The sequence below is a fragment of the Apteryx mantelli genome, chromosome 2 (assembly GCF_036417845.1).
Source record: "Apteryx mantelli isolate bAptMan1 chromosome 2, bAptMan1.hap1, whole genome shotgun sequence".
In the NCBI taxonomy this organism is placed as follows: Eukaryota; Metazoa; Chordata; class Aves; order Apterygiformes; family Apterygidae; genus Apteryx; species Apteryx mantelli.
In genome coordinates, this window is record NC_089979.1 from 133,573,174 (window position 1) to 133,585,628 (window position 12,455).

General features: G+C 48.7%; 1 protein-coding gene across 1 annotated transcript in view; it reads left to right on the forward strand.

Moving 5' to 3' along the window:
- Positions 1 to 6,132: 6,132 nt before the first annotated feature.
- IGF2BP3 (insulin like growth factor 2 mRNA binding protein 3) overlaps positions 6,133 to 12,455 on the forward strand; it is a 122,555-nt gene continuing 116,232 nt past the window's right edge. The window contains exons 1-2 of the mRNA XM_067291594.1: positions 6,133 to 6,375; positions 7,375 to 7,435. Coding sequence (XP_067147695.1) covers positions 6,201 to 6,375; positions 7,375 to 7,435 — 236 coding nt within the window. The 5' untranslated portion in view covers positions 6,133 to 6,200. The remainder of the gene's footprint in view (positions 6,376 to 7,374; positions 7,436 to 12,455) is intronic.

Below are 12,455 nucleotides of genomic sequence, written 5' to 3' on the forward strand. Positions count from 1 at the left end.
ACTCTATGAAGCTTCTGCAGTTAGCAGCTCTAATTTTGCTTTTAATGTAACAAAACATCTTACTTCAGTTACAAAATGTTTCAGAGTTTCTTCAGAGGTCTGCACGTGTGTGTTTTACACCACAAATTTTTGAGAAAAAAAAAATCAAGATTTTTCTTATTAATAAATAATGACTATTTGGAGGGAAATCTAGGCATCAAAATCTAGCTAGTACCAGATATTAAAAAAGCAAATTTAATTCTCCCTTCCTATAACTTTAAGATATGGAAAGCCCTGAGGCTGAATTCACCAGATACCTATGATACTGACTGCTAGCTGAAAACATCACTCTCATATTAGTAAGGCAAAACAGATTCTGGAGAGGAGGGTCTCATTGTTCTCTCCAAAGGGATTTCATGCTTGGGTTGTTGCCCCATTTTACTCCCTCCCTTAATTTTTTTTCCCCCTTGGCAAAGGACTTCCTTGATCAAAGGAGGGGCAAACAAGAAATATATTTTGATTTCTCTAAAATGTAACAAAACAATACAAAACCAAAACAAAAAAAACATGTGAACTGAGTTAAATTAAATTTAAAAAGTGAGAAGCACTTCTGCTTCTGAAATAATGCCTTGATTTTTGGTTCCTGACTTCTTGAAAAAGCTCCACAAAATATTTTGTAGGCAGAGGAAGCCATATTGGCAATTACTTCTGTCACTTGATCAAATAAATTTCTGAATTTGTCTGGCCATTTTATACATGATATATTTATATTTTCTCTACAGTCTTTCTCCTCCACTATTGTAATGATTTCAAATATCGAATTGAAATACAATAACAGCTCTCTTTGGAAACTCCCATTTAAATTCAGCTGTGTCAAACAAAATAATATTGATGAGAGGTTTCTATACATTCAGGCAAGAGTTTACGCTAATTTTATATGATTTTAAATGTATGTGAGCAGATTTTTGTTTTGCAAGATCTGTTTGTAAATGTTTGAAAGCTGAAAATAAAATAAACTGAACAATCAGTATTTGAATAACGAGATCCCTTGACAAAGTGTAAAATGAAATATTTACTTTCAAATCAGAATGCACAGATTCATTCCAAAGCGCAGTCACAATGTTTTATATATTGGAATACTTACAGAAAAATTGCATATATTTTTTTTAATATAATAATGTAATAGTTCTTAACACTACAGAATAAAGAATCTCTTTAACTTTCTGGCAAGCAAAATAACTCAGTTACCCTCTTTACAGTTCTATTTTACTGGAAGAACTTGAACAGAGCTTGCTACAATGTTATATATTCCTCGAGCCCCAAAACTTTAGATGCAACTGTGTAATTTATTTGCTTCATTCACTTAAATACGGCTGGCATCTACGCTCACATTTATTAAATGGCTGTTTTACTGTGCTTTATAGTCAGAGCTTTAAACAACGTGATAAATACGTAACTGCTCTTCAGCTGCTGCTCTGGGAAGCGCTTGGGCTGCTCCGGCGACTTTAACCGTTCCCCAAACAAGTTAAAACCGCTTTCAGCCCCTTGAACTGCACGAGTTAGACACAAAGCCGCTGCCCTTCACCCGCCGCAGCCGGGTAAACACGCAGGAACACGCTGAGCAGCGCGGTCTGACGCGCAGGCAGCCAAGCGCGGCGGCGGGCAGTCCCGCTAGCGGCGCCCGGCAGCGCGCCCCGCCGCGGCCTCCGCGCCCGGCTCCGCGCAGGCCGCGGGCCCCCCTCCCCGCCGCCGGGGCCGCCGCCACCGTTTTGTTCGCTGCCTCCCTGGCGCGGCTGCGGGCGCCGCGGCCGGGCCGGGCGGGAAGGAACGGGCCGCCCCCCCCCCGCCAGCGGAGACGGCCCCGCCGAACCGGCGAGACAACGGCACCGCGGCGGCCGGCACCCACTTACCGCGGCACAAAGCCCCAGCCCGCAGCGGGGAGCGGATCACAGCGGGCCCCGCTCGCCCCTGCCCACACCTCCCCGCCGCCGCGCCGCGCCCCCTCCCAGCGCCGCCGCCGCGCCCCCAACCGCCCCCGGCGCGGGGCCGCCGCCGCTTTCGCGCCACGAGCCGCGGGGGCCGGCGCGGAGGCCAATGGGCGGGCGCGCGGCGCCGCGCGCACCCTCCCGGCAGCCAGTAGCGCCCGCTCCGAGGCGGCGGGTGGCGCTGGTAGGCGCAGGGCGCAGCCAATGGGAGCCGGCGCCGCGCCACGCCCCGCGCCGCTTACTACGAGTTACTATGGCCGCCCGCGGCTCCGCGCGCGGGGCGGCCCCCGCGCCCCCGGGGCCGCCCGGCTCGCCGCCGCGGAGCGGGCCGGGGCGCGGCGCGGCCGGAGGGGGCCGCCCGCCCGCCGCGGGGCCGGGCCGGGCCGGGCGCGAGCGCAGCTGTGCCCTCCGCGGCCGCCCGGCGAGGAGCGGCGGCTCCGCGCCCGCGGCGCCGGCAGGGGCGGCGGCTGCCCGCGGGCGGCGAGGCCGGGCCGGGCCGGACCGGACCGGGCGGCGGCGGCGGCGGGGGAGGCGGTGCCGGCGCCCAGCGTCCCGCGGCGGCCGCGGGGCGGGAGCGGCGGCGGCCCGCGGGGGCGCGGCCCCGGGCACGCGGGGCGCGGCGGGCCGAGGCGCGGGGGCCTCGCGCGCGGCGGCCGTTAGGCCCCGCAGCAACATGGAGGCGCCAACGGCCCCCGCGCGGCGGCGGCGGCTCCCCGGGGCCGGGGGCTGCCGCCTGGCTGCCCGCCTCCCTCCCCGCGCCCGCGGGCGAGCTGCGGCCGGTAGCGCCAAGACCGCTTTGGGGAGCGCGGCTCTGCCTGCGGAAGAAACGCGCCCGTTGGCGCAGCCAGTGACAGAGCCTGCCATTGGCAGCAGTGGTTCCCAAAGCGGACGCTTGATGGTAAATAGCAACACAGCGGATGATACATCGAGTTATCTATTGTGCTTCGAGGGGGAGAAACCCGATAGGAGTCGGGATTTTTCTTTTTTTTTTTCTTTGCCTTGGAGGGGGGAAGCGGAAGGCGGTTCACGGTACGCCAATGGATGTGGAGGAAAGATGTAGATGACTGATTGAGCTTTTCAGGATTTCATGGAGAACGTAGGAGAAAGCACATGTTGGAATTCGAGTTCTAATGGCAGCCCGCTGTAAAAAAAAAGCCACTAATTAAAGATGAGTTTTGCTTCCTTATTTAGAATATTTATGTAAATATTCTAACTTCTGGTTGGTTTCTGCAGATGATAAATATAAACATTTGAAATACAGGGAAAGATTTAAAATATTATAATGCTTTTTCTTATGGAAGAGGCTTAAAAATGCATTAACTCTGAAAATGTGCTGATGTATACTGATGTATTTAATTTGTGACTGCCAAAATAAATTACATATCAAATTGTAAAACTATATTCCCCAAAATGTTATGATTTGGGTGTGCCAAGCTGATCTGAACTATGTATTCAGGGAAGCAGAGATTTTTTCAAGCACCATGAGCAAGTTTTTGTTGTTGATTTGCCTTTTTTGGCATTCAGGATTTGGATTTACTCTTGAAACCACTAACCAACCCACACTTCTTGACAAACAAAGCTATGCATTATGTAGCTTTACAGAAAATATTTCATCTTATTAGCAAGATGTTCTCAGAGTATCAAAAGAAAGGGATTGCTAATAAACAGTTTTTTTCTATCATTTGATTATCAAGCATTTTATGATGTTATTGAAGAAGTGATGTGTATTCTTATTATGAATTCTCAATCTTCATTTCTTTAAAAAATAATTTTCAGCAAAACAAATACGCAAAATAGAATATTAAATGAAATTTATATACATTCTCTTTAACAGTTTTAAGAGGAAATACCAGATAACACCATAGACCAACCATGTAGTAATGAGCACATGCAGATTGACTTAAATTCAGTACAAATCAAATTTATAAAGAATGCAGTTAATCTACAAGAATGGTGACTAATTCTCTTTACAAGTTTGACTAAGAATTCAGTAGTTTGGAGGGGACTGTTTCTGACTTACACAGACAATTGTTTATTTTATCCAGACTACACAGGATGGGATAATGAAATACAAATTCTTTTAGGAAAAATGCCACATCTAAAATGGAAGAGTTGTAAACAGGTTAATACTGAAGAGAGAGAGAAAAAAAATCTCTCTATCCCTAAGATAATTATTTGCTAATTCTCTACAAAATGGAAGTTGTGCTTAAATTCTGATGAGTGGAGCGCAAAATGTTCGCTTTCTCAATTACAAGCTCACAAAAGTTCTTAAAAATGACACTGAGATTAAACAATGAGTTGAAATTACAAATATTAATTTCTTGATAAGCAAAGTATGAAGATGCACACAATAAAAGGGCTGTATTTCTAAGCTACTGAAACATTAATGCATTTCGTGATAATTTCACAATGGTTTCAGGCTACAGCCCTCATGGTAAGAAATGTCTCCTTGCATTACACCACCATAAACTAGATCTTCAGCTTTACTATCTTTACTGAGCCCTTTCGGGACCATGTGTAACAATATACACCAGCTGCAGCGTCCAAAGTACAGACAACAAAAGAATGTCACTAGCACAGTTCCCAAAGTAAATTAAATCACTCCCATTTAATTGTATAGTTTACAGAAGTTAGGTACAAAACTATGAGGCATTCCTGTTTACTACAGATTTCCACACATGCTACAGTACATGTGGAAATTCATTCACTGTTAACTAATAAAAGTATTTAACTATTTTTCCATGGAATACCTCTTAAAACGCACCGCAGAAGTCTACCACGGAACAAATGAAACCTTCAGCTAAAGTGCACTGAATTATTAAACAAAACCTACTAGATCGCTATATTAAATACAGTGCTGGCTTTCATTTCCGTATCCTTTCTTCATCTTCAGGCAACATTTTGTTTGCACTGGAAAGGCTCCACACCCCCAGACCACTCCCCCACAAGCCCACCATTGTATCCTTACAAATGTGGAGAATTATGAATGGTTCCTTAAACCGGGCCGGGGGGAGGCGGGGGATCGCCAAATCCCTTTGTGTGCCGTTACCATCCTAGGGCAGCGCCGGCTTCGCCTCCTCGCCGCCGCCATCCACCATTAACTCGATTAAAGGCGAGCGCGGCGCGGGGAGCGCGGAGCTGGGGGCAGCGCCCCCCCCCCCCCGCGCGCAAGGGCCGCCGGCGCGGTGCGGGCACGCTGCTACGCGGGGCTCCCTCCGGGCTCGTGGGACCCGCGCAGCCCCCGCGCGGCCCCCGCGCAGCCCCCCCGCGCGCGGGGGGCGGGGGCGCGACCCCGCCGCAGCCCCCGGCCCGGCACTGCGGGGGCAGCGCGGCGCTGCGCGGGCGGGGGCGGGCTGCGCGGCGCCTTTCCCCCTCCCTCCCTGGGCCGAGCCCTGGCGGCGCGGGGGAGGTGCGACCGATTTTGGGGGGCGGCGCCGCGCGGGGGCACCCCCTCCCCCCCGGCGGAGGGCAGAGGCTGGCGCGGGCGGCGGCGCAGCGCCGGGCGGGCCCCGCTCCCCCCGGCCCCGGTCCCGCCCTCCAGCCCCCCCGGCCCTCGCTAAACTTGTCCCGTCCCGCCCGGCTTCCCTCCCCCCGTCCTTCACCCCGTCCCTCCTCCTCCTCCATGTGTGCGCGCGCCCCAGCTACTCGCTAATTGAAGAGCTGGGATTCCTCACGTGAGAAGTTGATTTGTAGTTTGAACACGTGGCTCATTCAAAAAGCCGGAATATTCAAGTAATTTTTTTCTCTCTCTCCCTCCCCCCCTCCCCTTCTCTGTGTTTTTTTTTTTTTTTTTTTTATTGAGAGGCGGCGCCTGCACGCACGTAGTGTGACATTTTCATAGTCCGCCTGCTGCTGCCAAAGGGGCTTGGGGGCAAGACAAAAAAAGTAGTTTTTTCCCTCCCCTCCTCCTTTTCCTCTCCTCAGCCCGCCATCCTCGGCCCCGGCGCTGGGTGTTTCCCCCGCGCCCCCCATGCGCCCGGGTAACACGGCAGACACTTAGGACTCCTATTTGGTCACATTTTTCTTTTTTTTTTCTTTCCTTTTTTTTTTTTTTTTTTTACTCCTTGAGAGAGGGAGGGAGGGACACAAGCTGCAGCTCTGATTTTTTTTCCTGTCCTCGCTCTCTCTCTCTCTCCTTCCTCCATCGCATTTTGTTTTATTTCCCCCTTCCTCCCCACCTCCTTTTGCAAGACGAGGGTTGTAATCCGCCGTACGCGTCTCCGAGCCGCCAGGAAGATGAATAAGCTCTACATCGGCAACCTCGGCGAGAACGTCAGCCCCCTCGACCTGGAAAGTCTCTTTAAGGACTCCAAGATCCCTTTCTCGGGCCAGTTCCTGGTGAAGACGGGGTACGCCTTCGTGGACTGCCCCGACGAGAGCTGGGCGATGAAGGCCATAGAGGCACTTTCAGGTGAGCGGCCCCCGGGGCTCCGCGGCCGCGCAGCCGGGGCTCCCCCGCCCCGCGGCCAGGTGCGGCGCGGGCTGCCCCTTTCCACGCGCGCCGGCCTTCCCGCGGGGGCGCAGGGGCCGCGCGGCAGCCTGGGCCCAGCGGCCGGGCCGCCGCGCCGCGCAGCGCCGCGCCGCCCGTGTTTTTCCACATCCCACGGCAGAGCCTGCCCGGGCCGGGGGCAGCGGGGCGGGCGGCGCGGCGCTGCGCGGGGTAGCGGCCACACGCGCGCACACACACGCACGCACCCCGCAGCCCCTTGCAGCGGTCGCCCCCGGAGCGGGCTGGGGCGCTCCGCGGGTGTGCGCAGGCCGCGGATTTTTTTTGTTTTGTTTTCCCGCCCCCGCAGGGGTAGGGGCGAGCCGCGCAATTGCCCCAAACTTGGGCGAGGGGGGGGAATAGCCCTGCCTGCCCCCCCGCCCTACCCTGCTATTTATTTCGGTTTCTCTTTGCTGCTCTCACGCACCCATCACCGCCTCCAGCAGCGCGCCGGCTCCTGGCCCCGACATCCTGTTTTTGTGTGCTTAAAAAAAAAAAAAAGGCAGGTTTTGCGCGTGAAGCGGGCTTTGCGGCGGTCTCCCGGGAGCGGCCCCTTGGAAAAGATAGCTTTTGCCTTATTTTCATTTTTTTATTTCGCATTTTGCTTTCGCCGCCCTCCCACCTCCTTGCGGAGCACCGCCCGAAGTTGGAGGCCCGGCGGCCGGGGCCGGCTGCGCGGCGCGGCGCGGAGGGCCCCGCTGCCCGCCGGGCCGGGCTCGCCCGGGGCGCCTCGCAGGTGGCCGCGGAGGCCGGGGCAGGGAGGCAGCCGGGGCCCCGCCGGGCGCAGCCGCCGCGGGCGAGCGCGGCCCGGCTTTGTTGCCTCCGCGGGGCCGCTGCGCCGCCCGCGCCGCCGATGAATGGGCCGTAACGTGTTGCGCGCTCGGCCGCGGCGCTGAGATATCCCCCCTCTGCTTGTCTCGGCAGGTAAAGTGGAACTGCACGGGAAACTCATAGAAGTTGAACATTCAGTCCCTAAAAGACAAAGGTAATTTTTTTTTTTTCCCCTTGCCCTCAGTTAGTTACCCAGGCAGAAGCAGTTTGAAAAACGCCTAGGTTTGTTGTTTCTCTTCCTTGTGGATAGATCGGACTGCTTTCTCAAACCTACGGCCGTGCCCTCTGCGCTATCCTAGAGCTTTTCCACAATCACTGTGTATTTCTAATGCACTGTATTGGCCAGGCTGCAGGAGAAGTGTATCTGTATAGGAAAAAAAACCTTTTTGTGGGAGAAGAGGGTTATAGCGAGATGGCAAGTGATTGTTCAGATTTTAAAATTTAAAGTTCCTGAGAAGAGTTAAAATCTGGGCGTTAGCAGGAAATGAAATGTGGTGTTTTGAACTGTATAACGGGCAAGCACATGAGCTTCGCTCCGGCAACAAAAAGCATCTTGTAAATACACTGGTATACATATTTTTGATCCTGCCATGTTGGAGTCTGCAGCATTTTATAGGCATATAGTAATAAGTCTCATCTGTATTTGAGAGGGTTTTTCATCATTATTTTGAGCTGGAATATAGAAGCAGAAGAATGACTCCTTCCCAATAAGGACAGGATTTTTGTATCCTTAATTTCTAAACGTATGTTTAATTTTTGCGAGATAGTAGTTTTGTGGGCCTCATTTAAAGAAGCAATACTTGCAATAGAGCAGGGTATTTTTATACTGCCTACGGCCATTCAGTCTGCCTTTTTCACAAATATTTAGATTATAAAAAAGCTGGAGTGCGCTAGAGTAATAGCAAAATAGATCAAACTTTCCACGTGCTTGTTCCTGCCCTCTATTATTCAGTCTGGGAAGTATGTCCGTCTCTACAACTTTATTAGAAGGGGCTCCTACGATTTCCTAGTTGTTTTTAAAAGTGCAGTCTATCTAAAATAATTGATTCGAAAAGGTGAATTGGCTGTCTTGTTGGGAATTAGATCTTGGTATTTTGAGAACTAGAAGTTTAATCTTTATTTAGTGTTGGAGGAAGGCTTCATTTGAGGAAAGCATGGAGGATTTTTGATGGTCTAGAATTAGCAAGGGGTAAAAAAAAAAAAAACTCTCTGGACCAATTCATAGCATGTTAATCTTCATGGTTATATTTATTTGATACTTTTAATGAGAAATTAATACATTATATGCCCTGTTCTTTATTATGCATGATATACAGGTTTGTAATTTACAGTAGTGTATATTTCAGCTTTTGTATATATAAAAATATTCTTGTAGACTTAAAATACTATTAGAGTTAAATAAAAAATTCAATGGGACATGTAAGAATTGATCATTCCCTAGAAGTTTCTGTAATAAATGAATTTACAAACCTGTTTATTAATCTTAAGCATGTGCAAACCGTGATCTATTTATGCTATTGGAAACAAATTCATTTTATTCATATAAATGTAAATTAAAAATCGCTGTTTAAAAAAACCCACCACCTTTTGTATCACTATTTAGTATATTTAAATGCATTTTCCTGTCTTTCAGTTGTCAGTTCAGTCACAATTGTAAAAGTACATTCTTCCTGTGGGGTAGCATGTCTTCGTGTTTGCTAGTGAAGTAGGAAATATTAGAAACATTCATCTGTCTGTAACTTTTGATGAAAAGAATTCTACGTTGAACTTGAGCACTTCTCTAGGTATGCATTGCCAAGATATAGGCATGAGATTCCAAAAATTGCAAATATGATAGTATCAGTATGCCTGTATTGTTTCTCCTGAAGCCCTTATTTGTTAAAACATTGTTCCATCATGCAGTATCATGTTGGAATGTATCAGATGTAGGTTGGATTTATACTGCTGTTTAACAGAAAATTAAACTGCATTTCTCATAACTGCACTTCCTTCCCCTTTGTTTCCACTCCCCCCTCCCAAAATCAAATGTAGAAACCCAGTTAAAATTCATTCAGTGGCCTCCATATGTAAAAGTGACTTTCTGATTCCTTTTATAGATGTACAATACTTTTGTGGGGTCAACAAGTTAGAGATGTTTTTTTTCTCATGTCTCTAAACATTGCTTACTGGGTGTATATTTAGAGTGGCTAGATATCTGAAAGGGCAGCCTTCAAATGTTGAGTATTTTGGTAAAATTGGTTATTAGCATGTTTCCAGAGTAACTTATTTGAAGCCTTTGTATATTTTTACAAAAGGGGAAGATGTCAGATAGAGTTGGTACTGAGGTGGGGGTGTGTGTGTTGCTCAGCAGGCCCACCCAGCATGTTTGCACGTTGCAAGCCTGGGGTAAGTTTTCCAGAGAGCCCTGCACAGTCCAGTGCTTGATGTAGTTAGAAAAGTGATACCATTAGAGGGGGAGTAAAAAAAGTGGAGATGTGAATTAATAGTTTGGTTGAATGATTATTTCATAAGAGCCAAAGTTGTTCTGTAGCACACTGAAATTATTCAATACATTGTATTGACCTCTGTTGGTGTGTGGCTGCTTCATGGAGAGTTCCTGCTCAATTCATTACAATTTCTTTAAATATGATTTTTTTTTTAAAAAAAAACAGAATATGCGTATTATCACTGATAAAACTATTCTGAGGGTATCTTTTTCCAGAGGGTGCTAAGGTGCCCAGGAGGAAAGGGTAAGAGTTTGGTAATCCATGTCCTCGTGGCAGAAAGGAAGGTCAAGGGGTGGTGTTGGGTAGGGTTGCCGCAAGGTTGAGGTGAGTCCCCAGGACGTGCTGGGCTCATTACTCAGAGGGAAATTCTTGGGCCCGCTAGTCACTGCCTTCCAGCCTGTGCTGGATCTCCGCATATGAAGTGGGCACACCCAGATCTGCAAAATTACCTTCCTACCTGCTGGGGAGGGGAGGCTGGTGGCCTGCTTGTAGAGAGCCTGTGTGTGGCTCTCCCTCCCCTCCCCCTTGGAAGTATTTAAAAACAGACAACTGGATACTCTGCAGTTGAAAGGAAGAGGCCTGGTCAAGGTTTGCTTGATAGAAGGGTGGAGAATTATTTTGGGGGAGGTGCAAAGTTTTTAATAAGCTCAGAGTAGATTCCTGCCTTACTACTGAAATCTCGAGGGAATGTAGAAGGAATGCAGAATTTCTGCATTCAGACCCCTCCAAATCAGGGAGGGCTATTGCAATACTTCAAGGTTTAGGTCACTTGATTCAAAACCTGGAGAAGGCATTGTAATGGTTTTGACTGCTAGTCATGCTCCGCAACAAGGCGCAGGACACTATTAGTCACGATGGCTCCTCGCGCCGGTCATCGTCTTGCAAAAACGCAGATGCAGCGGGACGGTCATGGCCCCAGCAGACAGGCACCCGTCAGAGGGGTGACGCGCTCCTTGGGGTGCTCTCTCCCTGCGCTCCCCGAGCAGCTGCTGTCTCGCGAGGCGCCGGCCGCTGCAGTCCGATGATCCAGGTGGGCCTGAAGCCCCCTGTGCGTGGCGAGGGGAGGGCAGGCGCGAAGCCCGGGCACCTGGGGCTGCCCCACGGGGCCCAGGTGGGTCTCCCCCGGGGATGAGCTGCTCCCCAGCAGCCGCAAAGGCTTGTCGGAGCCGAGCTGTGGCACCGCAAGGCGGTTTTCCGACTGGGGGGGAGAGTATTTTTTCCACCTCTGGGCGTCTTTGTTTCTACTGAGAAAACAAATTTGCAGCATCTATCCTGGAGCTTTTTATTTGGGAGGGGAAGGGGGGAAGAGAGCAACAGCGGTGCGCGGGTAGGTAGTGTTGCCTTTTAGCAAGCTATTTTGGTTCTCAGCAAGTCTGTTGCAGGCAACGCAATGAATTTCCCGTTATCCTTCACCTAGAACATTACAGGATGTGAAGACGGAGGGAAAACTGGCCTAAAAATCCTCACAAAAACTGTCTGTGCTCAGTGAATGGGTTTTATGCTGTTGGACAGGCACTGAATTGGGCTTGCTAATTTTTAGTATAATTAGGATTTGTATCTTGTGTGTGCAGGGTGGTGGGAAATGGCTTCACAAGGCAGAACTGCGTATTGTAGCTCTGACAGTCAAAATTACTTTAAAAATAGCTTAATTGCATTAATTTTTTTAGTTTTGATTCCATAAATATAAAGTAGGGAGAAACATGCTAAATGTAAGTAGATATGGTCAAACAAAACCCCCCCATGTCATTTATTAGCCATATTCATGCTTTGCTCAGTGGAGGGAGGCTGAGGACCACGCATGGGTCCAAGTTAAAATGTTTTCAGGAGTGAAAGGCCAAAATTTTGCCAAGTGACGTTGGGTTTTTATGCTCTGTTTCTACATATATTTTTGCAGATGTGAACAATTTTTTTTTTTTTTTAAATTCGGAAAGCTTACAATTATAGTGGAAAATACGAATCTGGATAGCTGTTGTGATTCCAATGTAGGCAACAGGTTGTTATGGCAAGGACAGATAATTCTTCACTGACTATGCTAACTTATGTTGTTGAAAGTTTAGTTTGTATAGTTCCTCATACTGTCTGATCATCAAAAGTATCCTTTTTGTTGCAATTAAAAAAAAAAAAAGCTAAAGTAAGTGAAACACGTGTCTCTAAACTTGCATCCTGAAGGGTTGCTACTTGCTCGCTCTCTCTCTCTCTCTCTCTCTGCCACATCCCCTTATGGAAGGTACCCTAGATGCATCCTTGTATGGACCTTAAATTGTGGGTAGATATGTAAATTTTAAAGAGGGGGAAATAAAGTAACATATCCTGGAAGTGTAACTCATGGATAATAAAACCAGGAAGGGTTTAAAAATACTTTATTTCTCCTCATCCTTTTTTCTTAATCATGGGGTAGTAAAAACTCTTCTACATGTTTTTGAGACCTTGCAGGTGGTATTTTTGTAAAATGGGGTTTTATTCACTTCAGTTGCTCTTTTAAGTACAGCACATAGGACTATGTGGTGTTGGAGTTCTTATGGCTTCAGGCTAGCTATTGGGTGGAGTTTAAGTGCTTGATTTTAACCTGAAAAATTCTTAAATGGCTTGGGATTCACCTGTCTAACAGAAAATGTGATGCTTCCTATAACTTCCATGTGAGGGGTTGAGGTAGAATTAAAATACACCCATTTAAAAATGGACAGGGTG